The sequence below is a fragment of the Fundulus heteroclitus genome, chromosome 14, assembly GCF_011125445.2.
Source record: "Fundulus heteroclitus isolate FHET01 chromosome 14, MU-UCD_Fhet_4.1, whole genome shotgun sequence".
In the NCBI taxonomy this organism is placed as follows: Eukaryota; Metazoa; Chordata; class Actinopteri; order Cyprinodontiformes; family Fundulidae; genus Fundulus; species Fundulus heteroclitus.
The window spans coordinates 17,397,835-17,424,537 of record NC_046374.1 but is presented as its reverse complement, the minus strand read 5'-3'; the positions used below and the strand labels follow the sequence as shown (position 1 = coordinate 17,424,537).

Genomic DNA, 26,703 nt, shown 5'->3' with positions numbered 1-26,703 from the left:
TGTAATATTGGTTTAATTTATGACTGAAAATAAAATAAAATAAAAAAAAAACAGCAAAAGTTACAAGACAATGATAGAAAAGAGCAACTTGTATGTATAACTGATGACAAAAATCACATGCTGCTAACTAAACTGCATGTCTGCAGCGAACACACAAACTTTGGCTTCTCTCCCAGCCTTTGAGGCGAGATTACTGGCATACAGGAAATAAAACGTCAACAGCGAGCATTAGTGGAAGAAAATAAAGTTCACAGGATCACACCCGTGTCCTCCTGACGAGCACTAGAGCGCGCAGGATGAATGCAAAGCAGATCTCCCCCCCAAACATTAACCTGCCCTTTCCTAAAAACAAAGTAAACCACAGTGGTGAAACGTCACTTTCCGGTTTCAAGAGTCCCCCCCCCTCCCCTTTCAAACGTATTTATACCTACTGAGGTCACAAACCGAAACTTCTGCTTTTTTAAGCTTTCTATTTGCGCTGCACACAGATTCATCGCCCTCCTGCTCCGTTCACCTCTGAGCCGGCCGCTCACGGTGGTCTCAGGGAAGTCCGGAGGGTAAAGTTCAGCCGCCGCAGTCGTTTCCAAGGAAAGCACTTTCCGACCAAAACAGCCCCTTAACTATTGACTTTACAGTCTTTGCTGTTGAACTAATGGGCCTGCGGACACCAGGCGCTTCAGCTTAACGAGGGACACGACCGCTCTGGTAAACACCATCAGCACGCAACAACTCCTGTTCACAACTTGGGTTGTTTTTTTCTTCTTTCTTTTTTCTTTTGTTTTTACTCATACTAGCCCAAAAACCACTTCCTTTTTAAACTTAAGGGACACACAAAGTTTAAGCAGTAGCGTCAGGTAAATGGTGAAGCTAACAGAAAGTTAGCTCTCTTTTTAATATGGCTTTGAGCTGAGCGGTAGCTAACCTAAATTTGGTAGAGAAAGCGAAACTTTTGGTCAAGTCCTACATTAGAGGGTGACGGGATAACATCTGCTATAGCAACTGGCATAAGAGTAAAAATTGTTAGTAGCTCTACGAATGACAACCGGACCAAACTGGCATGTCTGAAGTGATTTGTAGAAACGACGAACGGCTCGGCGGTGAGCTGAAGTAAACCGACGACGCCATCAGGTACATGCCATCATGACGTAAAACAAAAAAAACAAATAAAAGTGATTATTGCACCTTCTACATTCATGAGAATAATGCACTTACACTACGTCTATTATAAAGGCTTCATGAGCAAGATTATAAAAATGTGAATAACAACAGAGAACAGACAGACGTGGCAGGAATTTTAAATGTGGGCGGAGTACAAAGCCCGGTCGATGGTATTTGGCAACACTTGGTTAAGCATGGAAACAAAACAGAGGGACTTTTTTAAAAACCTTTTATCACATATTGAATAGACAAAACTAAACGTATGTTGGAAAGATCAATGAATTATGGAACTGCTGTTGACGAATGAACGTGAGAAACAAAGATACAGACGCTGGATAACAGGAGTGGACTCTGGCACTTCTTATCTGCGGTTATGAAAACACGGAGCTGCGTTGGTTAGCTTCTCCCACTTTCTCAAAGAACATGAAGTCCTGCAGATCAACGAGAAAAAAAAAAAAACATTAAGCAAGATTGCACAAGAGAAAAAAATGACACACGGTCACTAATATTCAGGAACTCACGATGAGGAAGCAGGCGCCCATGAGCACGGCCTTCAACTTCACGTCCAGGTCCATTGGGAACTGAATGCCGAAGTTGTCCGTGTCTGTGAAGACTTCCTTCAACAGGCCACTCCACTGCTTGCTGATCCGACCGATGGATTGTTCGCCATCTTTCCCCTTCAGCTAAACAAAAACAAATATAAAAATGTGTAAAGATTATAAAAAATTATAAAGATTAATAAATTGTCATAATAACATCTTGGTGCAAATAAGCTCCAAAAATCCACACATGGAAATATTTACTCACTCTTTAAAAATAAAGTATATCAAATGTCAAATATATTTAATAACATATTCATCATTGTATTGATTGCTGTTTAGATTTTATAATAACGCAACTTCAAATGTGAAAAAAAATAAAAAAAAAATAAAAATCAGACAGGAAGAAATAGCTTTTGCCAATTGATTTATAACTCACAAAATAGGCCTTTATAGTTTCTAGCTATAATAATTATACCGATGTATAACTTAAAATTCCCTAAAGGGGCTTCGGCTGTAAAGACTCAGGAATAACTAGCGTAGGGAGCGTGTAGAAGTGGGAAAAAAGTACTGGGCCTAGAGAGCAACTCTGAGGGACACCAAACAACGATAGGTGGACAGATAGGCCCCGCCCACACAAAGACAGGTCAGTGTTTCCCAACCCTGGAAATCAAGGCACACTGCCCTGCATGTTTTTGATGTTCCCCTAATAAGCACATCTGATTTCTATTGGTGGCTGATTAACAGCCTTTCACTGAACTGCAATCATCAGGTGTGTTAAAGCAGGGAAACACCTAAAACATACAGGACAGTCTGCCTTAAGGACCCGAGTAGGAAAACACTGTCGCCAACGTCGCCTCTCACTTAACACGCCCGAGCTAACACAAACAACGACAACAATGGCGGACTTTGGCGTTGCGGTCGTGTTTCAGAGACTATTGAACTTATCGTGGATTTCACACCAACACACTTTGCTTCTCTCCTGCGTCTGTGTGGCCGGACGACAACGCCTCTTCTCTCTCGCCTACGTCTGTCGTTTTCGCCCTGCTCTACTTCCTTCTCCGTTTCTGTGACAGCGCCACTCACTGGCGTGGCGTAGGTATTACGACGCCGGTCACAGCCGTTCTGGCTTCGCGGCGTTTCATCTTTACGCTCAAACGTCTCTAGGTCGATACAGCATTCGGCTGTGTAGACGAAGCCATAGTTTAGTCCAGGGCTCAGCCATCTTTACTATCAAATGAGTCGTAAAACTACTCTGAAAATATAGTGCATTTTTTTATGTTAATGTGAATTCTATGTAAACTTTAATGTTTTATCGACAAACTAACTTTGCTCAGTAATTATTGTATTTCTCATATAGACAAACAGCATCAAGTCTCTCTTCTCGGCTACAGAATACCTTAAATTTCTCGCCTCTAGAGACTGAACCCGCCTAAATCAATATGAAAGAGGCTTTTGGAAGAACGATCAAAGCTCAAACTACTCCTCCCAGGACAGATCACCTCAAAGTTGACGTCCCCGCAGCAGTTGCAGGCGAAGCAGGGCCCCTCCAGCCTCAGCACGGTCTGCCCGTCTGCTCCCTGGATGGAGAACTTGGGCAGGAAAGGATGCCAGTCCTGTTTGACGAAGCCCACGGTGGTTCCCGGCGGTGCCTGGACCTCCAGCTGTGGGTCAGATACACACATTAACTCCCACACAGAATTAGAAAAGTCACGCACCTTGGCACCGCCCCAACGAGGAAATAAAAAAAACTACACGGGGTCGCCGGGATTCTCACGCAGAGCCGCAGGAATGATAATTGAAGCGGTGCCTCCACCAATGTGACACATGGAGGTAATAAATCTCACATGGTTCCAGCCTGGGGAGCGAACAGAGAAGTGTTGTGTGTGCGAGGGGATCGGTTTGGGCTCAGGATAGTGAGAAAGGAGCGCTGGCGACAGGATTAAACGGAGGTGGAAGGGGGGGGGGGGGGGGGGGGGGTGGCACGGGATCGGGGGGGGACGAGGAGACAGTTTGGACGGACAAAAGGTCCATTCAGGCTCCCAACAAACCAGTCTTTACTGGACAGACTGGAGCAGCCTGGGCAGAAAGCAGACAAGATAAAAAGACGAGAGGCCTAATTTACTTTGGTTACGTCCACATATGCAAACAGAGCCGCATTTATCTGAGCCGGGATAGAAAAACGCAACGTGCCAGTGAAAAACGGTTTCAGTTTTATCACATTTTATTAGTAATCATTTGACACATTGGTCTAAATTTCATAACTTGTTTATGGTTCGTAGCGCAAAGTCCATCAGTTCCAACTGAAGGCGACGTGCAACTTTAAAGCCGGTTAAACATTTCCATGTTGAAACGTTTAGATGAATAACTGCGTTAAAACACAAATTGAAGGTAATCTGACGCATGATGTTAAGCTTCCCAAAACGGTCTGATAAGGTTTTAAAGACAAAAACAAACCAAAATAAACGTTAAGTAATAAGATGAAAGCCCATCTATCAATTTATGAACTAGAAAACAAAATCCCATTAAAGTTAATCCTGGTGGTAAAAACGTTTTTATCATAAAGCGGATATAAAAAGTGAACAAAGTCCTCTTAATGTGTTTTTGTGGCGTAATAAGTCTTCTCGAAACATTTTCCACCTTTGTTGTGACACTTATCCCGCACTAGTCAGCTGGAAAGCTCATTAGATTCTATGTCGCCAGAACAGGCGACATAGAATCCTACCTAAAACTACTGGCTAAGGATAAGCGTAAATACCGCAAAATTGTTATTCACGCTGGCGGTAATGACACCCGGTCACGCCGATCAGAGGTCACCAAAGTTGGTGTTGCTTCGGTTTGTGAGTTTGCTAAAACTATGTCGGACTCTGTAATTTTCTCTGGTCCCCTGCCTGATCTGACCAGTGATGACATGTTTAGCCGCATGTCATCATTCAACCGCTGGTTGTCTAGGTGGTGTCCAGAAAACGACGTGGGCTACATTGATAACTGGAGAACTTTCTGGGGAAAACCTGGTCTGATCCGGAGAGACGGCATCCATCCTACTTTGGATGGTGCAGCTCTTCTTTCTAGGAATCTGGCCGGATTTATTAGTTCTCCTAAATGCTGACAACCCAGGGTCCAGACCAGGAAGCAGAGCCGTAGTTTAACACACCTCTCTGCAGCTTCTGTACTGTTACCCACCCATTATCCTATTGAGACGGTGTCTTTCCCACGGCCAAAACTTAACAGATCAAAAACTGATCTAAAAGGAACAAATCATAAAAACCTAATAAAAATCAATATGGTTCACCTTGAACCTAAAAATAAAACAATTAAATGTGGTCTATTAAATATAAGGTCTCTCCCTCCAAAGACTTTGTTAGTTAATGAATTAATTTCTGATAATCAGATTGATTTGTTTTGTCTCACAGAAACCTGGCTACAAGAGGACTACGTTAGTATAAATGAGTCAACCCCCTCCAGTTATTCAAATTTCCACATTCCCAGATCTGTGGGAAGAGGAGGAGGAGTGGCAACTATCTTTCAGTCTGATTTATTAATTAGTCCCAGGCCAACTAATAATTACAGTTCTTTTGAACATTTAACCCTCAGTTTCCCTCATCCAAACTGCAAAGCAATAAAACCTCTTCTGTTTGTTGTTTTGTATCGTCCACCAGGCCCTTACACTCAGTTTTTGGATGAGTTGTCAGATTTCTTATCTGATTTGGTGTTAAATACTGATAAGGTTATTATAGTGGGTGATTTTAACATCCATGTTGACACTGAATGTGATAACCTTAGTGTAGCCTTTAAAACTATCCTAGATTCAATTGGTTTTGTTCAAAATGTGCATAAACCGACGCACTCTCGGCTCCATACTTTAGACCTTGTTCTGACATATGGCATTGATTGTGAAGAATTAACAGTATTCTCTCACAACCCTGTCCTGTCTGATCATTTTTTAATAACATTTGAGTTTAATCTAACTGAATTCTCCACCCCCAAAAGAGGGTTCCATTATAGTAGATTTTTATCGGATAATGCTGTATCAAAACTTAAAGAGTCTGTCCCCTTCTTAATATCCTCAGTATTGCAGAAATGCCCTGTAGATGGCAGCATTGCTGTTTCTTCCCATTCACAAATCGATACCTTTGCTAACAATGTGACTTCCTCATTGCGTTCTGCATTAGACAATGTAGCTCCCTTGAAAAAGAAGGTGATTATTCACAGGAAGCTGGCTCCTTGGTTTAATTCAGAGCTGCGTTCCTTGAAGCACAATGTTAGGAAATTGGAGAGAAAATGGCGCTCTACACACCAAGAGGAATCCTACTTAATCTGGAGGGACAGACTATTGTTGTATAACAAGACCCTCCGCAGAGTTAGAGTAGCATATTTTTCATCATTAATTGAAGAGAATAAAAATAATCCTAGATTTCTCTTTAGTACAGTTGCCAAACTTACCCAGAGCCACAGCTCTGTTGATCCATCCATTCCCTTAGCTCTTAGTAGTAATGATTTTATGGGATTCTTCATAAATAAAATTGATGCCATTAAAAATAAAATAATTGGCATCCTCCCAAACATGATTACCTCGTCCTCAGTAAGTGAGGCAGCATTGGAGGAATCTTTAGAATCTGCGCAGTGTTTGAACTGTTTAGAAGCAGTAGAGCTTTCTGAGCTATCTAAAATTTTAGCTTCATCTAAACCTTCTACCTGTATGTTAGACCCAATCCCAACCAAGTTGTTTAAGGACATATTCCCTTTGATCAGTGGCACTATTTTAGACATGATTAATCTATCCTTAGTAAATGGATATGTACCACAGGTTTTGAAAGTAGCTGTTATTAAACCTTTACTTAAGAAACCTTCTCTTGATCAAGATGAGTTAGTAAATTACAGACCTATATCTAATCTTCTTTTCTTATCTAAAATTCTTGAGAAAGTAGTTGCTAATCAACTTTGTGAACATTTACAAAGTAATGACCTACTTGAGGAGTTTCAGTCAGGCTTCAGAGCTCATCATAGCACTGAAACAGCTCTGGTGAAGGTCACTAATGATATTCTCATGGCCTCAGATAATGGACTTGTGTCTATACTTGTCCTGTTAGATCTCAGTGCTGCGTTTGATACAGTTGATCACAATATTCTCCTACAAAGACTTGAACATACTGTAGGGATTAAGGGGAAAGCATTAGGCTGGTTTAAATCTTATCTGTCAGACAGATTCCAATTTGTTCATGTTAATAATAAATCTTCCTCAAACTCTAGGGTCACCTGTGGAGTACCACAGGGTTCAGTCCTTGGACCAATTCTCTTTACTATATATATGCTTCCGATAGGCAAAATTATCAGACAGCATGGGATTAATTTCCACTGTTATGCTGATGATACTCAGCTATATTTATCCATAAATCCTGATGAATCCAATCAATTACTTCGACTGCAGTCATGTCTTGATGACATCAAAAGCTGGATGACTTTAAATTTCCTGCATCTAAATTCTGACAAGACCGAAGTTTTAATCTTTGGGCCAGAGTCCTCAAAAAATAAACTTCTTAACCAATCACTTAATCTGGGTGGCATTAACCTGGCCTCTGGTAATAAAGTAAAAAATCTTGGTGTTATTTTTGACCAAGACATGTCATTTAAATCCCATATTAAACAGGTTTCCAGAGTTTCCTTTTTTCACCTCCGGAATATCGCCAAAATTAGAAACATTCTGTCCAGGAGTGATGCTGAAAAACTGGTCCATGCATTTGTTACTTCAAGGCTGGACTATTGTAATTCTTTACTATCAGGAAGTCCACAAAATGCAGTTCAAAGCCTTCAGCTGATCCAAAATGCTGCAGCAAGAGTTCTGATGAAAATCAACAAGAGGGATCATATTTCTCCAATTTTAGCTTCCCTTCATTGGCTTCCTGTTAAATCAAGAATAGAATTTAAAATTCTTCTTCTAACGTATAAAGCCCTTAATAATCAAGCTCCATCATATATCAGAGCTCTGATTACCCCGTATGTTCCTAACAGAGCACTTCGCTCTCAGACTGCAGGTCTGCTGGTGGTTCCTAGAGTCTCTAAAAGTAGAATGGGAGGCAGATCCTTTAGCTATCAGGCTCCTCTCCTGTGGAACCAACTCCCAGTTTTGGTCCGTGAGGCAGACACCCTGTCTACTTTTAAGACAAGGCTTAAAACTTTTCTTTTTGACAAAAATTATAACTAGTGACTCATGTTACTCTCAGCTACCTTTATAGTTTTACTGCTATAGGCTTAGGTTACTGGAGTATATCAGGATCTAATTTTCTCACTATATTGAGTTCTACTGTTCTTCAATTATGCATTATGTGTTGTCATTTCTGCTTTAACTTTCTGTTCTCTCTCTTTTCTCTTCATAGTAGGTACACCTGGTCTGGCGTTCTGTTAACTGTGACATCATCCAGAGAAGACGGCTCACCCGCTACTACCATCTAATGTAGAACAGATTACTAGATCAATGTGTGCTTCTGTGCTTTTTTGTTTCTCTTGTTGTGTCTCTGTTCTGTCTTCTGTAACCCCAGTCGGTCGAGGCAGATGACCGTTCATACTGAGCCCGGTTCTGCCGGAGGTTTTTTTTTCCCGTTAATGGGTGGTTTTTCTTCCCACTGTCGCTTCATGCTTGCTCAGTATGAGGGATTGCAGCAAAGCCATGTACAATGCAGATGACTCTTCCTGTGGCTCTACGGTTCCCCAGGAGTGAATGCTGCTTGTCGGGACTTTGATGCAATCAACTGGTTTCCTTATATAGGAAATTTTTGACCAATCTGTATAATCTGACCCAATCTGTATAATATGATTGAACTTGACTTTGTAAAGTGCCTTGAGATGACATGTTTCATGATTTGGCGCTATATAAATAAAATTGAATTGAATTGAATTAATCTGTAACAGAAAAAAAACATAAAAGCCAACAACGCTGCAGAAACCAGGTTGCACAACTTAAACTTTATTCAATCACCCCATTTGATCTCAGCATTCAGCCTCCTTTGGTTGGAGTCGATCAGCGGCCTTCAAATTGACAATTTTACCCAGACTGCTTTGCAGACACATCTCTCGTCCAAAGCCCTCTGCATGAGTCCAGATTTAGCTCTGGACTCTGGGTTGGCTGCTTCTAGCCGACATTTGGGTCAGAACCAAATGGTGTTTTGAACCGATTAGTTTCTTCCACCTTGTAGAAAAACGCAACTCTGTCTGAAGAACGACAATCCCAGTTCATGATGCTTCTTCCACCATGCTTTATTGCAGGACTTATTTTCTATTGGTTATGTGCAGTATTGCGTTACATTTGGAAATCGTGTCCAAAAAGAGCCTCAGATTTTCTATATTTAACCCAGTTAGTGATTATAGTCTCCACTGTGCCACGATGTTTTTTTTAAATCATCTTTCTCCTGATTGATACCTTTGTACACTGATACATTGATCCTTCGTGACCTTTAACAATGGCTTTAGCTAAATGACACAAACAGGAAAAAGTCAAGAACTGTCCTAGAAGGAGGACAGCTGACAACTTTATGTAAGGATTATCAGATCTACAGCAATTATTTGCAGATGTGCATCTCAGGAAAACTGAACGCTGGAGGTCAATAAAAACGTGGCTCAGCACAGCACAGTTGTTCATTCAGGTTACTGGAGTTTATTCTTAATTTTTGCTCCTCTAAAAGATTGTGTCACATAAAAAAAAAATTTTAAAAAAAAGGCTCTCAAATGATTGATCTTGGTCTCATTTTTACGTCATTGAAGCCTGCCACAGAAACCAGGGTGTGTGAACTTTTAAATATACCCACTGTATCTTTCTTCAACAGAAAATTGCTTCATAATAATCTCTTCTCTTATTTTAGTGAGCAAAACTGTCCCACGTGCACTAGACGGTGTAGCAACACCTGCGGTTTCTAAAATGTTTATTCACTGCTCCGGTCGCCATTTAAGAAATTATATAAAAGGCTAGTCAGCGAAATAAGGACAGATGCCTTTACTGATTTTAAGTCTGCATCTCCTGAGCTTTAATTATCCGCCCATGATTTCCAGTAATAGGGATTTTGAATTCTATTTTTAGCTCAGTTGCTTTTTATTTAAACAGCCCATACTTCCTCTTATGGCTGGCACAGACTTAGAATAAAAAAATAAAAAAATAAATCATACAGGACATGTCAGTCGTAAAGATGCACAACAAATCAGCAGGTACCAGAACACAGATTTCTTTTAGCTTCATCCACCCCAACTGGTGACCCGGCTGATGCTGCGTGCAGTTAATGCACCGCTCTAGATCAATTAGCAATTAGCATTAGCATTTAAAGAGACAGCACCAGATCTAGCTGCTCTCAGACGCACCTTAGAACGGAGGCAAAAGAAGGGCTGTGTAACAAGGAACTCAGACCAAAGAAATAAAGTTACCTTACCTCTTACTTTGCTCCATGGTCTTGGAATAATTTACAAAACTTGCTCCATTTAAATGATCTAATTCCATTGAATGAATTTAAAGCCATGTTAAAATGTCATGTAATTGAAAAATGTAACTGCCCTATGTGACCTGTCTTTTCCTCTATGTGAGATTTTATCTATGTTGTACTTCTGTTTGTATTTTAACTGGTGTGCCGTCTTGACCAGGTCTCCCTCGAAAAAGAGATCTTAATCTCAAGGGACTTCCTGGTTAAATAAAGGTTAAATAAAATAAATAAAAAAATAAAATAAAAAAAAAGTTCCACTTTACATAGAGCTGAATTATTTAAATGTGAAAAGAAATGCCTTAAAAATCATGATATGTCCCCTTTAAGCTTCCACCATTGACTCCTGCCAATAAAAACGCGCAATATTTGGAAATCCTGGCATCCTTCTGGAGATTTCAGAGTGAAGGTCAGGATTTACATCCTCTGGGTACTATGGAAACTGTTGCTAGCTGCTCCCGTTGTGTTAGCTCGTCACATATCAGAGACGGTTTTGTCTAAGTAAAACAGAGTCCTGTTTTACAGGAACTGCTCTCTGACACACACGGGGTGTGATTTCACTTATGGCGCTAATAGAAACGGTACTTAAAATATTCTTACATCGTAGCTCTTCAAGAGAGACCAAAACTGTTTCTAAATCCTACCTGCAGCCTGAACTTACCGAAAGCAGAATCATGCCACAAGAATCTGATTGGAGTCACACTGTTCGAGCTCGATGTGACAAAACCTTGTTAGCAACTGGCGTCACGTTGCAGGACTTACCAAAACCCAGGCTGGATGACCATTTACTGTCCCACCACTGAGTCACAAAACCACAGATTTCAACCACGTCGCGCAGCAGGCAGATGCTGGCGGTATTAGACTGAGACTCTACAATAAGTTGGAGGAGTATGAGCAAAAGGAAACGGCTGTAAGAGCTACTGAAAGGGCCTAAGAGAAGACGATAAAAGCAGCAGTAACACCAACACTGTTGTTAAAAGATGATGTTGGTCCTTTTTCTTTCAAGTTCCTTCGTAATTGTTTTTCCATCTAACATTATTTTATAACTTTTATCCACCTAGTCATATCACATTGAGTGTTTTATAGATGTATACCACTGCTTTATGAGGAAGGTTTTATAATATCTAAGCTATCTGTGGAGGTCTACAAGTGCTGCAATAAAAGTCGTGACAATAAAAACAAAACCATTTTAAAAGGCCAATATGAGGATATTTCTGGAGTAGATGTGCTTGTATCAGATTATCACAGTATGATAGTCTTAATTATCCCGATTTTTATACCGTTTTCTGGGTGAATACTCCATTCTGATTGGCTGCAGGGCGTCCGTTAAAAAGTGTTACAGGACACCTATAAAGAAGGTTTTGGTCAAAAAGTCTGGTCGTTCTAAATTATTGCGCCAACTCAAACGTTGGCTGGTAACGCTAAGATAGCTGACGCTGGCTACAATGGCAACGTGTCACAACGAGAGATATTAAATAAGTTCTATCAGCTGCTTCTTATTGAAAATTTACGATTTTAAACTGTGAAAAATAACATTAAAGTATTATTAATTTATTTTGTATTTATTTATTTTGTACGTGATCATGGTATACGCGGTATAATGCCCTTCGATAACGACCCTGAACTCCCACATGCACTGATAAACAAGTGTTGGAAAAAAAAAATAACCTTACTACTGTGAAATAATGACAATGTGCAATATGTATAGCTTTTATCCTAAAACGTGCATTTACACACATATTTATCAATTCATACAATATATTTTATTTCTGCAATGTACATAACACCCAGAACTGTACGCCTTACCTCTTAATGTTTACACTGCATATATTTTTTCATATTTTTGATCATTGCTATTTCTGCTCTGTTTGGAGTTGGTTTTAATCTCGTTGTACATGTGTATAATGACAATAAAAAAGGCATTCTAATTCTGATTCACGGTGTCCATTATCAGAAATGAATGGACGACGCAGAGCAACGCAAAGCAGAGGACGGTTCACTCCTCCACGTCATCCTTTCATTTCTGATAACGGACTCCTCGCCGGGCATTATCCCTCACCTGGATGACTGATAAAATTTGGATATGATTTAGTCTAGGAAAAATAAAAACAAACTACGTTGAAACTAGATATTTACATTCGCTGTATGAAAAGGACACACCCATTTTCTTCTTCATTGTCTGACATTGAATCAATCTTTGTTTCTATTGGCTGAATATCAGAATAATGGGATAGAAAAGCTGTTTTGATTACTTTCTTCAAAGTCAGAAGTTTACATACCCTAAGGCTCCTGGCATTCTGGGAAGCCTGGATGGTGATGATGTTATGACAGTGAAAGCTGCTGACAGGTGAGCATCTGATCTATATTCAGACACACCTGTGATGTTTTAAAGTAACGCGTCAAGCCCACTGATTCTTTGTGTGAAACCATTTAGATATTGGGAAGAGAACCGTGGAGCTCAACAAGCCTCAATCATCATTGGGTACAACTTCCAGATGCCTGAAGGTGCCACTTTCAGCTGTTTAACAGATTATATATGGAGGTATTTTAGGAAGGAGGCAGGTTCTGCGTTGCAGAAAGAAGAGTGTTCTGGTACAAAATGTCTAAATGAATTCAGACATTTTGAGTCTGCAAATGCCCTCCGGTCTGAGAAACCTGTGGTCTGATGACAGGTTTTGGATGTAATCACCACACTTAGAAGAAAAACAGGAAAGGTTGGCGAGTCTGAGAACACCATCCCAACTGGAACAGACCGGTGCATGTCACAAAATAGATGCCGACACGAGGGAAGAAAATTATGTAGAAATATTAAGGCAACGTCTCAAGAAATCAGCCAGGAAGTTAAAACCTGGGCACAGATAGGTCTTCCAGATAGACAATGACCTGGAAAGTACGGTAGCACCAAATTAGCTAGAACAATGCTTAAGGACAACAAAGCCAGCGTTGTGACGTGGCCATCACAATCTTAGTCCCGTGGAAATTGACCACCAGATGTGACTCGGATACACAAGTGCTGTCAGGAGGAATGGACCAAAATTACAGCAAACTGTCATGATAAGCTAGTGGGAGAATTTCCAAAACATTTTGACCCAAGTCATACAGTTTAAGAAGCAATTCTACTAAAACGTAAAGTAAATTATGTAAATGTCTGAATTTGAAGTAAAAAAAAAAATAAAAAAATAAAAAAACAATAATAATAATCTATAAAAAATCTCATTGTGGCATTTAGCAAATAGTAATAATTTACATGTTCCTAAGAGACCTGAAAAGGAAATGTTTAGTCTAATTTTTTTGGTCAGATGACAAAAAGTCTGGTGTCTTTTTATACATTGTGTTAATATCTGGTTTCTACTGTATATTGTAACAGTTTTCACAATGGGATCCAATCCTGTTTTTAATAATTTTAACGCTGATTAAGCAAAAATCTACAACACCTGTTTAACTTTCTAGTGTTTTTCATCCTCCCTGTGCGTCAGTATCGGCATTCCTATAGTTTTCACGCCGTTTCATACAGCTAAATCTGCTACACTTCATCAGAATCAGACATACTTTAATAATCCCAGAGGGAAACGAAAAATTTTCATGTAAATCAGAAAAAAGCACAGCAACAGACGGGGGAGGGGCAGGTCTGCGTCACTCCATGTCTCAAATAGTTGCCACTCCGTTTTAAGTACACAGGGTTATAAATAGCTTCTCTGGAAGAATACAGGACTAGTTGGGCTAAATAACCACAAAGTGAGACGACTAATAACTTCTACGAGTCGTGTTCAGCTAAACACAGCAGATAAATATTCAGGACTGACCTCCTGCAGACAGCAAGGACAGCAGCAGGAGACGCATCGGAACGGCCGGATGAGACGGATGACCTCCCTGTCCATGTTGTCCTTGATCTTCATGTCGAAGCTGCGCAGAGAGCCGCAGCAGTTCCTGGTGCAGCAGTCGTTCTTCTCCTTGGCCTTGTAGATCTTCTGGCCCAGACTGTTCTTTATCTCGTACTGGTTGTTTGTCTCAAACCCGATGAAAGCTGCGGCAGAGCGAAGACGGTCAAATACTCTCGTAAAGCTGAAGATGAACCTCTTCCGCATTTGATAAAGATGTCTTAGAACAAAACATGATTCTTTTATTTTTGTGGCAGCGTGAACTCCCACTGAAAAATGTAGAAAACTCCTACTCTCAATTGGATTTTACTTATTCGGTGTGGGGAAAAGACATGGTATTACTTCTTTTTTTGGGGGGGAAAAAAAATCACTTTATTTATGCTGTTTGTCAAGGTCGAGTTTCTAGTACCTTTTAATTAGCAAATCAAGTTGGAAACATTAAAGTTTCTCATTCAGTTAAGAATGAGAAAACGAAGGTTTACCGAACCAAAGCTTTATGTCTCTGTCAACAGCGACGGGACCACTGAGCTCCCTGTACTCTGAACCCAATTAATCACGTACAGTGCCGTCAGGACGAATAAAGAGAACAGCGTAAAGAGAGAGAAAATTGAACTGAATCTAATGCTTTATTTGTCCCCCAGGGAGAAAATTACATTTCAGTACAACCCGTTCAAGAAAAGACAAAACATGGGTAGACAGGTGCCTTCCCAGCACAGTCCGCTCATTCCACCCTTCTTGTCACAAAACCAGCTTTAACAGTGGTGGTGGTCAAACCAGGCGAGTATGTATGTTGCACACATGAACCGTGGCATACATCATGTATGCAACATACGTTAACATTAATCATGTATAAATTTGTATACATTGCCTGGATCCACTGTACATCTAATTTTACCAAGAAGGAAAAATCACAGCCTCACATTGAACGAGGTGAATAAAGTGATTCAAGCTGTGTGGTAAATCAGGTAATAATTTTTAAGAAAAAAATAAATAAATAAAAATCGATAGAAGGCTCTGAAAAGCTGCTAAGTTGGCAACACTGCTTCATATACTAGCAGCTTCGCAGCGAGACAGACGGGAGCCAGAGGAGTTGTTTTTTCAAAATAAAGTAAATTTTAACATCAATACATTTATATTTAAATTCATTTTAAACTGATTATGATTAGAATAAGTGAGCAAACATACAGTAGCTTTGCTATATCATATACTATACATTGTTTTAACATGTTTTTGTATTCTTTCTGAAGGTGTGGCAGTGTTTATTTTGGTGTGGCGCCATCAAATACATGTAGTGGAAACCTAAATGTACAAATCCAGCTGCATGTAGCTTTCAGCCAGCCCGCAGCATCTATGCGTGTTAAACGTGATCTTTGTGTGGGTCGGCAGAGGACACGCCGTGTAGAGCGGGATTTGTTAGAGTCCGAGGGCGCTGCTAACAGCCTTAACAAAGCCACAACACCGGACTTTGTCGTTGTTTGTGAGAGTGAGGCGTATGCAAGTTACAGAGGGAGGCAAAGCTACGACATCATTGTTTTTTAAAAAAAAAGGATACACATGTAGGCTCCTAGGGTTGGGCGCTATGGACTAAAAATTTTATCATATATTGTGGTTATGTTGTGATAACAATAATATTAAATATTAAAACAAAATTCAAAATACGTTTCATCACTGGTTACATAAAGTTATGTTAATCATATTATTGATGCTCTCAATAAACCACCAGAGGAGCAAATGGGAAAAAAAAAAAACAACAACAACAACAACAATCCTGGCACTTTGGTGGGTTTTCAGACATCACTAGTTGGATCGTTGTCAAGATAAATCCAAAAGAGCGATACGACAGAGGCCCGGCCCAAGAATGTACAAATGAAACCGACATTTTGCGCTTTGATCCACTCAGGAACCCATTTTTAAAGATGATTGTTTACTGTCCCTCAATACGGCGCATCCTTGTGGACGCACAGCCTAAACGACAAAATGCCTTTGCAGATAATATTAATATTATTCATAATCGTTGTTATTGTCAGTGCAACATAGATTCCAATGAAATTTGTTCTCTGCATGTGACCCATTCCCTTGAGGAGCAGTGGGCTGCTACTGTATGTCTCCCAGGGAGCAATCTAGGGTTAAGGGTCATGCTCAGGGACCCAGAGTGGCAGTCTGTGGGAGTTGAACCCACAACCTCTGGGACACAAGTGCTAATGCTCTAACCACCAGGCCACCACTCCCTACACCTGGTCTTGTCTCCATGGGGACGCGGCCTGAGAGCCAATCGAACAGGGTTTTCCCCACAGGTGCACCTCTGGTGCCTTCAGATATACGCATAAGCTGGACTGTTTATGTGTCTAAACAACACCAATGAAATATAAACTGTTAATCACAAAATGTCAGGAGTCTTGTTTTGAAATTCCTAAATAAAGTGGACAGTTTTCAAGTAACGTCTGTCATTATCCAAAGTTTATTCTTCTGCTTTGTTAATTGTTGAAAATCTAGCATTTCAAATAGTCGGGATTGAAATTGGTTTGAACATAAATCAAAATGAAACTATTCTCTGAAATATTTTTGTTCATTGTTTAATAAAGTAAAAAAAAAAGTGTTCCTCTTGACAGAAAAATACCTAAAAGCGTTCACATTGTGAGCAGAGGGAATGTTAGAAAATTATTTTATCAGAGAGTCATGCAGGAAAGAGCCATTTCTGTCCTACCCTCAGTAATACAAGCATGTGGAGTATGAAAATGACTGTCATGCGTTCTGTTCGGATGGGATGACGATTTAGTTTTACAACAGCAAACCCTCCAGGTGGGACTAGTGTAAATATGTGGAAAAGCACCAAACGCGGTGTCAAGTACAGTGGAAGACCTGTGATGCTGTGGACCTGGTTCTTCTCCAAAGACCTTGGAAACTCTGTTAAAGCATGTGCAGCATCATATATATTTTTGAAATACCAGGATATCTTAATATAAACCTGGTGTGCTCCTGCCAATGAACTGGAAATCATTTCAATAATGGTGTTTCTGCAGAATAATGGTCCAAAAAACGGGTTAGAATCGACACTAAATTGGTTCACCAGACACAACATTTGCCTTCAACGGACATTTCAGTCTCCAGAGATAAATACTATGACATGTTGATTCCTCCCTCCGTGCTTTAAACGCTCTCAAATTAAAAAGGTCCCATCTTCTACATTTTTCAGAGTGAGTTTATGCTGCTGCAGCAAAAAATGTAATTATTTTCTTACACATCTTTACAAGGGAAGCCAGCAACCATAACAACAAAGATGAATTTACCTTCCAGGAGCTCGACTTTTTGGTGGATCAGGATCTGGTCGATCTAAAAACAAACAAAAAGCAGATGAAGAACAGACAACTCCAACTCAAGAAGTCGTGCTCATTTCTGTAAATCTGTAAATCCCCTTACCATCTTCAAAACAGATAAACATAAACAAAAAATTGATATTCATACATAAAATATTTTCTGTACAGAGCAGCATAGATGAAGAACATTGGGGGAAAAAAACGCCAACAGACTTCCATGTACAGGGGAAGTTTTTACTGTTTTTACATCCAAGCCCACAGCTTCCTGGAGAACTATGAAAAACGCAGAAAACCTGGTGACTCACTCTTTTCTCTCTTTTTCTTTTTTTTTTTTTTTTTTTTTTTGGTGCATTGTTTCAAAGTTCAAAAGGCTAACAGGGCGAAGTTTATATCTTACTTAAAAACTAGTTATAAGAGCTGCAGCCAGATCATTTATAAAGGGTTTTAATAGACACAGTGTGACTGAAAATGAAATAAAGAGGCTCCATCTTGATGGAGTCGTGTCTACTTTAACGAGCAGGAACTGTTTGACACATGGGCGGACACAGAGTGCGATGAGGCGTGTTGGGTTTTTCCTCCGCGCTGGTGGAAACCCACCTAGACTTTAAGCCTTCGCTCCACAGTGGAAGAAAAGGAAGCGGAGGCAGGCCCGGCTGGTTCTGACAGCAGGAAAAGCCGTCAGAACATTTGTATTTATCATGGCACAGATTCATGCTGTTCTTACAGAAGTTAAGTGGATCAGAAATTTCCTCTTTCCTACCTGCGTTAGGTACTCGAGCCCAGGCGGCACCCCGACAGGAACGGAAACCGGCGCCGGAGCGATTCCCATCGGCTGGCCGCCGTACTCCGGCCCCTGACCCGGAGCGGGGCCCGGCTGATACACAACAGGAGGCGGGCCCTGGTTGTAGCCCATGTTGAAGCCTGGGACCGGAGGCTGACCGGGGTCTCCGTAGCCCCCCGCCGGAACCGGGTAGGGCGGTGCACCCGGGCCGCCGGGCTGTGGGTAAGGAGGATGGTTGGGATAGCCAGGATAACCTGCAGTGAAACACAGCGTTACAGGTCCGTCTTTAACGTGGGCCAAGCTAAGGGGACGAGAGTCAGCCCGTCTGAGGTAGAGCCGAACCATACGGACAAAAGCTTTATCCTTAATAATAATAATAATAATAATAATAATAATAATAATAATAATAATAATAATAATAATAATAATAATAATAAGTAGTGTTGTGCCGATGCCATTTTTTGGCCCCGATACCGATACCATCTGTTTGAAATTGATGTGTGTGTGTGTATATATGAAGAACTGCATACTACTTAGGGTAGTAGAACTTTTTATTGCCTACCTGGAATAGTGACAATAGTTGAATAAACTTTTGGCTCTCAAAGGCCAAAATAGTGCAACATTCGTGAAATTATAACATGTATAATTGTAGTGCAGCAGTAAGACAGTAAAATTACATTAATAATTGAATAATCTCATTTAAACCCTGAGTTTTGGCCCTCAAACGCCAAAATAGTGCAACTTTCATGAACTTATAGAACATTTCTAATACTAGTCGGGAGAGAGAAGGCTGCGTTCAAGTGACATACAAACATCAAAATGGTATCGGTGCCTATTTGTTGGTACTCGCCGGTACCGATACCACCATTTTAGTGCTGGATCGGGGCCCTGTCCAATACTGGTATCGGTGCAACACTAATAATAATAATAAATAATAATAATAATATTTATTTTTAGTACTCAACGATTGATACTTATTACAATACTGTTTCACATAAAAAAAATTGTAACAATAATAATACTTATTGTTACAAGATTTATTTTCAGAATTGTCAAATTATAGCATTTCCTTCAGCATATTAAGAAATCTCATTCTCCACTGAATAGACGTTGCCGTAAGAAACTTTTAAAAGTGCAAATGTGTTTGATAAGCATTATATGAAAACTAATAAAGTTTACACCACTGGTGTCAATCGCTTCTTTACCCCCCCCCTCCCCCCACACAGCCTTGTATGGTTTCATTTTTACTATTAAACCGAACAGAGAGGAACAGAAAATGGCAGTAACAATGATTGTTACAGGCATTTTCTGTTCCTCGCTGAAATATTGAGCCTGTTTCCTGGCCCAGCACCAGTGTGAGCCCGTGGTTTGCATCAAGTGGAGGAGTGTCAGGAGCGTGGCCTGTTGTGGCCAAGAGGTGGACAGACTGAGGTTTGTAGAGGGGAAGAAAAAGCAGCCAGTTCACCAACCAGCCTTCATACCAATCCTCATCTACGGTCAGACACGAATCATGATCAAAAGAACAAGATCTCTGATAAAAAAAACAACTAGAATTTTAATTTTTGGGCGGGGTTTTCTGCACGGCCTCGAATCCCCCTCCCTTGAGGGGAACTTCAAGCAGAGCCGCTGCTTCTCCGTGTCCAAAGCTAAAGTCAGTCGAGGCGGTTCGGGCGGCTGTCCAGGATGCTCAGTGGTTGCGTCTCGTAGAAGTTTATCCAATCACATCCCACAGGGACTCTCATCCTGAGAACTAGCTGGAGGAGGCCTCATAGACGAGCCGGTAGAGAAGTGCTGGTTCCCCTCTGGACCTGCTCCACAACCCATTACTGCACAGGCAGAAGACTTTGGTTTGATTTAAAACAGAAAAGAGTTTACTTCTGCGTGTAACCATTACCAGCCAAACCACAAGCACGTATCAAACAACATAAATAAAATACGTTAAAATAATTAAAAACTCCCACTGAGGGATAAACAACAGACCAGCGACGCACCAAAGCAAACAAAAGTCAACTTTTTCCAGGCGAATTCATGCCGAGGCTCATTGTTTTCCACGTTAAGCAAAGCCTCGCCAGTCAAAATGTTTATGCAAACCTCTCGGTAACATGATACCGCGCTGAACTCGACCTCTCTTTGGGTTTACGTTGGACCCTTTCAGGAATAGTCTCAAGCGATGACTTGTGAAACTGACTGTGAACCGCTATCACAAAAGCAACAAAAAACGCCTTCTTCGAGACTTTCTGTCACCCAAACACCATGAGATACGAAACTGAGAAGACTGCGAAAAACCACATCGCAAACCACTTTAAGAATGAAGCCGCTTGCTGGTTTCCTGATGAAGTCCGGGCCTCTTCATCTCTATACTCATAAAAGATAATAACCAGACAATTCATTATAAGATCGCAGATTAAGGCAAGCAGGTTCCTCTGAAATGTGACCGATGGCTGCCTGTGCGTGCTTCTATACGTCCCTAGAGCAGAGGCCTGCAACGTTTACAGTCTAAAGAGCCATTTTGCCTACAGTCCACTTGAATTAAACTCATTCAGAGCCACAAATGTTGCCTGGCCTTTTGAAAAAGGACAAGTTATAATTTTTGATAAAGATCTACTGTAGGAAATATGTCGTCATCTTTAAAGAAAACGCCCTTTTATGTCTGATTTGAGGTTTAAAAAAAAAAACAAAGAGGATGGACGGGATGTTGATATTTGTGGATAATGATGTAAAAAAAAAAAATCATAGTTTCCAACATAATGAAAAAATAGTCATTTAAAATTAAATATTACTGACACTTTTAGCATCATTCTGTTGTGAAAACTAAAAGCAATTATTTCCAAGAAAAAACTGCTAAAACCTACATTTATTATCATTACTATATTTAAATACCATAATAAAAATATTTGTTGCCAAAGTTCCAGAGCCACAGGCTGCAGACCACTGCCCTAGTGGGAGTGCAGAACCAGTTTTTTCCCTGAGCTGCAGAGCAAACAGAAGCCTTTTACAGGACAGGAAGTAAACCTTTAGCATTCAAAGATGTGTGAAGAGTTCAGATTAAAATATGATTTTAACTTTAGAAAACGCCCATCAGCAGAGTCCCCCTGGTATCACTTATTAAACAGAGAGCAGGCCCAAACAGAAAACAGACTTTATCAGCCTCCCACATGTTTGTGGAGCAACTGTGACACGCTCCCCTTTGAGCGGCCGTGTTGTGGATCGTTGTCCTGTTGATCCACCCGTTCGAGCTTCAGATGCTGCACGGCCACGATTTACCTCTCCAGTTCTTAATTCCCCATCAATAACTGTTAGACACCCAGTTCTGTGGCTACAAAACACCCAAACCACCACGTTTACCGAGTAAGACCAGGAGGAGGCCCTCGGCATCATGGACACACGCCTGTTCCAGACGGCTCCTCTAAATCACCATCACCATCTCCATCCGTGCACCAACTCACCAGCTGGCGGGCCTTCCTCTGACCACAGCCAACTCGCCTTTCATGCGTTCAGCCTCTACTCTGGAGCCACGGGGACCTTTTAAAAGCCGACCGCAGCTAAAACGTGTCCAGAGCGTTGGCCCGACCGTCCCGCCTTTTCTTGGCACAAGCCCAACGAGGGGATCTTACTGCCGGGAGACGAGCAAAACCAAGAGGAAATGTGTCTACGAGACGGCTCCGGCGTGGAGATGAGCAGCATGGTTAGACTGAGCCCACTGCGCTTAATGATAAGTTTATTTCTATCCTCATGGAAAAGGTTAACAGGATTAAAACGTGTTTTTTTTATATATATATATATATATATATATATATATATATATATATATATATATATATATATATATATATATATATATATATATATATATATATATATATATATATATATATATATATATATATATATATATATATATTTATTAGGGCTGGGCAAGTTAACGCGTTAATTTCGCGTTAACTCATTAGACTATTAACGGCGATATTTTCTTTAACGCGCGTTAACGCATGTTGGTCACATGCTTTTATTTTGTGAAGGTCTGTTGCTGCGGTGTAGGGGTTTGAATCAGAACAGTAGGTGGCGATAATGCGCCAATAACCTCGCTGTCAGCCCAGCCTCAGATTCAAAGAGGAAGAAAGGTGCTGGCCGGAAAAAAACACAGCTGACATGCGGAAGGCGGTGTTTCCCGCAGGTACCGCGAGCGAGCTAAGGCGAGGCGAGGCGGTGAGTTGGCGGCCGGAACAAGTTTTGTGCGGAGCGGAGCGGAGCGGGGGGGGGGGGTCTGCATCGACGCCGTCGGTGAAGTCGCTTCTCGTTTCAAAGTATCCATGTATTTTTGCCTGTTTTCCCCCTGCCATTCACTATATGCGCGCGAGAAAGCAACAACAAAAAACCGCGTGTCAACGTCAAATAAACGCAAGCATATCGAGTTAGCAAGCATTTCAGTTTAAAGTTCTTCCAGCATGGAATATGACAGAAACAAGTTAGTTGGAACCACTGCCAAGTTAAACTTTGGTATTGAACATAAAATGGTAATGCTGCTCCCTGCTGTTACCTCAGAAATTGCCTGTTTTTGGTAGATTTTTTCCCCATAAAGAGAATTCCCTGTCAGTGGCAATAAGCTTTAATTTATTATTATTGCTATTTTTTGTTTTACATGTTTAAGTTGAGCTTTACACTAAATATGTGTTACTGATAAGTGCTACAAATGTTACAACACTTTTGTTCATATGGCAGCAGAACATTAAAATAAAAGTGCTCTTTACACTACTTTTGAATTCATTCTTGGAGTTTGTAAATACAATGCGATTAATCGCGATTAATCAGTGCGATTAATCGCGATTAAATATTTTAATCGTTGCCCAGCCCTAATATATATATATATATATATATATATATATACACACACACACACGTCTGCATGGGTTCCACTGTGAAAGGCTCAGTTCATGCTCCTGTCTCCTTAGTTTTAGTCTCCGTAGTTTTATTACTCCTCAGTAATAAAACTACATTTAGTCTAATAAGATACTTTATTGTTTATTACATTTACAAAAAAATGAAGAAAACTGACATTTCTATTGTTGCCCGTTTCATGGGGGAAACCCTGTGGGAGGATAGAAAAACAGCTCCTAAAATAATTTTCTAACATTCCTGCTGTTGGTAGTCATTAATTGTGTGTATAAGGAGCAGAGGCCACGCAACACAGGGTGAGAAAGCAGCTGTGAGACACACATCGATTTAGAGACGTCTCCAGCGTCTTATTACAGCGGTTAGCACAGCGGTTAGCACAGCGGTTAGCACAGCGGTTAGCACAGCGGTTAGCACAGCGGTTAGCACAGCTAGCGCCGCTAAAACAGGCGACTTATCGGCAGAACGTTCTGCTCTCTCTCCCCTTCCCTCAGCCTGAAGGACTCTAGGCCCCGACGTGTCGTAGAAAATGCGATTTCATGTTAGTTTTCTAAAAATGCCTTTTTAAAACATTACCGTTAACCGCAGCAGAAGGCCAAAGATTTCCCTCTCGGTTCATCTTTATGATGTTTTAGCTCTTTATTTGCATTTTTATTGCGTGTAATTCGAGTTTCTGATGTATTTGGGGGATTCTAACGCTTCTCATCTCTGTTCTTTTGTTTTCCTGTGCCATGCAAATAAAAATGTCTTGCCTTCTCTAAATATACTTTAACCACCTACGTGAAACTAAAAGCAGCCAACTTTGATGATTCCCCCCCCCCCCCACCTGCACCCACGTCGAAACTGAAGAGAGCCAAGAGTCAGCGTTGACCCGGTAGATTCACTTGATTGGGAAAAACAATCAAATTATTGAGTTAACGATCGTTTCTCAGTAAATCCAGAAGGGCTAAACGTTTAAGAGACATTTCTCCGGGCCGTTTCAAGCGAAGCCAGGACATCGCCACATTGACAGGTGACTGCACCTGTTAAATAGGCATGCAGCCAAAAGGTCCATTTAGCAGAACTAATCTGCTCGTTTAACACTGTGCAATGAAAGCTGTCGCAAGGCTAGGCTCCCCGACCTGGCTCAATCATCAGGTTACGCAGCGTTTCACAAGAAAGAGCCTTTCACAAAGCATTTCCAGGCAGGACCAAGACTTTTTTGCCGTCTGCATGGAGTTTGGGTTAAAATTCCTCCAGTTATATCGAAATAAAAAATAAAGTAACTAATTGCCGGTTAATATAAAAGAACTATATGACTGCTGTTGCTCCCAGGGGTGGAACAACTAGGTAAAAGGTTAAGAGGGCCATTAGTTTTTTTTTTTTTTTTTACACAAGGCCATATACTGTAGGTTGCGACATCTTTTGTCCCCCCGACATGAAATCATATCATTTATTAATGATTCTTACAACCGGACGCTTCATTTTTCCAGCCCTATATGCTTGTCACTAGGCCGCCACTAACTAAAATCAGTCACTTTGCTTTGATCGGGGGTTCCAAGCTACGGAGCCCTCCAGGGTGCATGTTTTTTTTTTTTTTGTTTTTTTTGCGTTACCTCGTAATACTTTTGCATTCCCTCGCAAAGTACATCTTTCCGAATAGTGAAAATGGATTAAAATTTGTTCTTAAAATAATGATACCAAAACGTTTTAATATACATCTTGTGGGGGAAAAAAAAAACTGTGGTTATTTGGCAGATTCATTTACAAAAATTACGGGTGTTATGAACAATATCAAATCCAAAGATTTTATCTGAGGTACGGCTGATTTTTTTTGTTGTGGTCTCTTGTCATTCACACACAACAATAAAGAGCGAGAGCCGACGTGAGTTTTGAAACTGCAAAGATTTATCTTAAGCAGAAGATCAAACGTGCATCTACACAGCACCGCGTTCGCAAACCAGTGTGATGCATTCGCGAGCGTCGGAAAGCTTTGGTGCATTCAGGAGCAGTTTTTAGGGTAATAAAGTAGAGTTAGGAATGGTATGGTATGATATGAATGAAACGGGGTTGTGGAAGGTGCGTAAATCTCCGCTCTTCAAAATGTCCCTCACATCTGCCTGACATCCATCCCCTGAACAAAGCAGAGGAGATGCTGGAAAACACCGACACCAGCTACCGGCATTTAAACCCGCTCTTTGTTGTGTAAACACCAAACTGGTTCTTTGCATCCTGGCTCCAACAATGAGCCTAGTCCAGTTGGTTTTACCTCTCACGCAGGAAGAAATCGGGTCTCTTATTCCCCCCACATTCCTTCAACCACTTCCCAGGACACAACGCCAGATTTGCATCTCCTCAGAAGTGAAGCTGACCTGTGCCAGCGGGACAGAGGGACCAGACGGGCACATGTGGCGGCTCTAAAACCCAGAGATGTCAACAGGCAGCGTCCCAGGAACCGGTTTCTGTGGTCGCCGCCTTTCAGGCACAAAGGCCACGTGAAAAATCAGAGGAAAGGTGAAGGGGTGGTGGAGGCCGGACCGGCTGGTGATTCATCGTGTTCTTAGGGAAATCTGGGTTAGGCAAGAGTTGTGGAAACTTCAAAAAGTCACGAGTCACACATCGTCACAAACGGGAGGGACTGACGAGGAGGAAGGTGTTCGGTCAGATTACGTTGCATTTTTTTTTTCTCTAAACTGGAAAGTGGAGAATATGCTCAGCATCTGCAGTGAAAATGCTGATGTTACTGGGAGTAACTTACCCGGAGCAGACATGGTGATTGGTGGAGAAATGGAGAGGAGAGGGGGGGGAAGAGATGAGGTCACGCTTCCTGAATCCCTCCCAGCTTTTTCCTTGGAAAACTGAGGAAGGAAAAAAAAGAAGAGAGAAAGCTGTGATCTAAAATGAAACTGTAGGGATGGCGAAAGGGGGGAAAAGGAGGCTCCAGGAGCCCTGAAGTACAGCAATATGTATGAAGGCCCATTAACAAGCACAACCTGAGTTCAATCCAATTAGCAGAAAGACAAGAAACTAAAGATGAAGAGAGAGAAACCCCTCCGCGTTCAGAGAGGCATCCTTTAACATTTCCATGCAGCAGGTTGGAAAAGAACAGCTACCAAAGTAAAAGTGGGTGTGTCATGTTTAAAAACAGACGCTACTTGTTCCACCTGCTTAAAAAAAAAAGCTACGTTCAAACTGTGCATTACATTTACGAAAACAACATGACAAACTTGTTATCTGAAAAATGCCCGTTCGGGTCGTTTCTCTCCTTCTCCGTGCCTTTAAAACTCAACCGTAAAGCAGCGAATAAAAGCTCCCAGCGTTTACAACAACACAGAAAACAACTTACCCGCGAAAATAACTCCAAAAAAAGATCGGGTAGAGCAGAATCTCGGTCACTAAATGTTGCTCGGCGTCCTTTTCCCGACCTGTTTGTCGTTGCTCTAGCAGTGGCTCACTCCGCCCCTTTTAATCCTCCCTCCCTCCCTTTCCGCCTCCAGAGAGACTTCTTGGGCCTCCTTGCAGGCGGCATCCCGCAGGGGACGAACTTGAACAGGGGGGCGGAGGACGAGCTTTATTCGAGATAACAAGGCGGGTTTGGGTTGCTTTACAACATTAGCTGACACAGTCAGCCCACAGGTGGAAGATGGAAACATGTTATCTGCACGCTGTGCACGTTGTGCACCACTCAGAACGAGCCAGATAATTTCT

The 26,703-nt window shown here is 41.2% G+C and overlaps 1 protein-coding gene across 1 annotated transcript; it reads right to left on the bottom strand.

The window, feature by feature from the left end:
* Positions 1 to 753: 753 nt before the first annotated feature.
* Positions 754 to 26,482, bottom strand: plscr3b (phospholipid scramblase 3b). The gene is made up of 8 exons (XM_036146440.1): positions 26,342 to 26,482; positions 25,754 to 25,853; positions 18,106 to 18,380; positions 17,319 to 17,361; positions 13,957 to 14,177; positions 3,200 to 3,361; positions 1,680 to 1,841; positions 754 to 1,589 (listed from the first exon to the last, which is right to left on the bottom strand). Exons 2-8 carry the CDS (start codon positions 25,764 to 25,766, stop codon positions 1,530 to 1,532), a joined length of 936 nt encoding a protein of 311 aa, XP_036002333.1. The 5' UTR covers positions 25,767 to 25,853; positions 26,342 to 26,482; the 3' UTR covers positions 754 to 1,529.
* Positions 26,483 to 26,703: the final 221 nt, after the last annotated feature.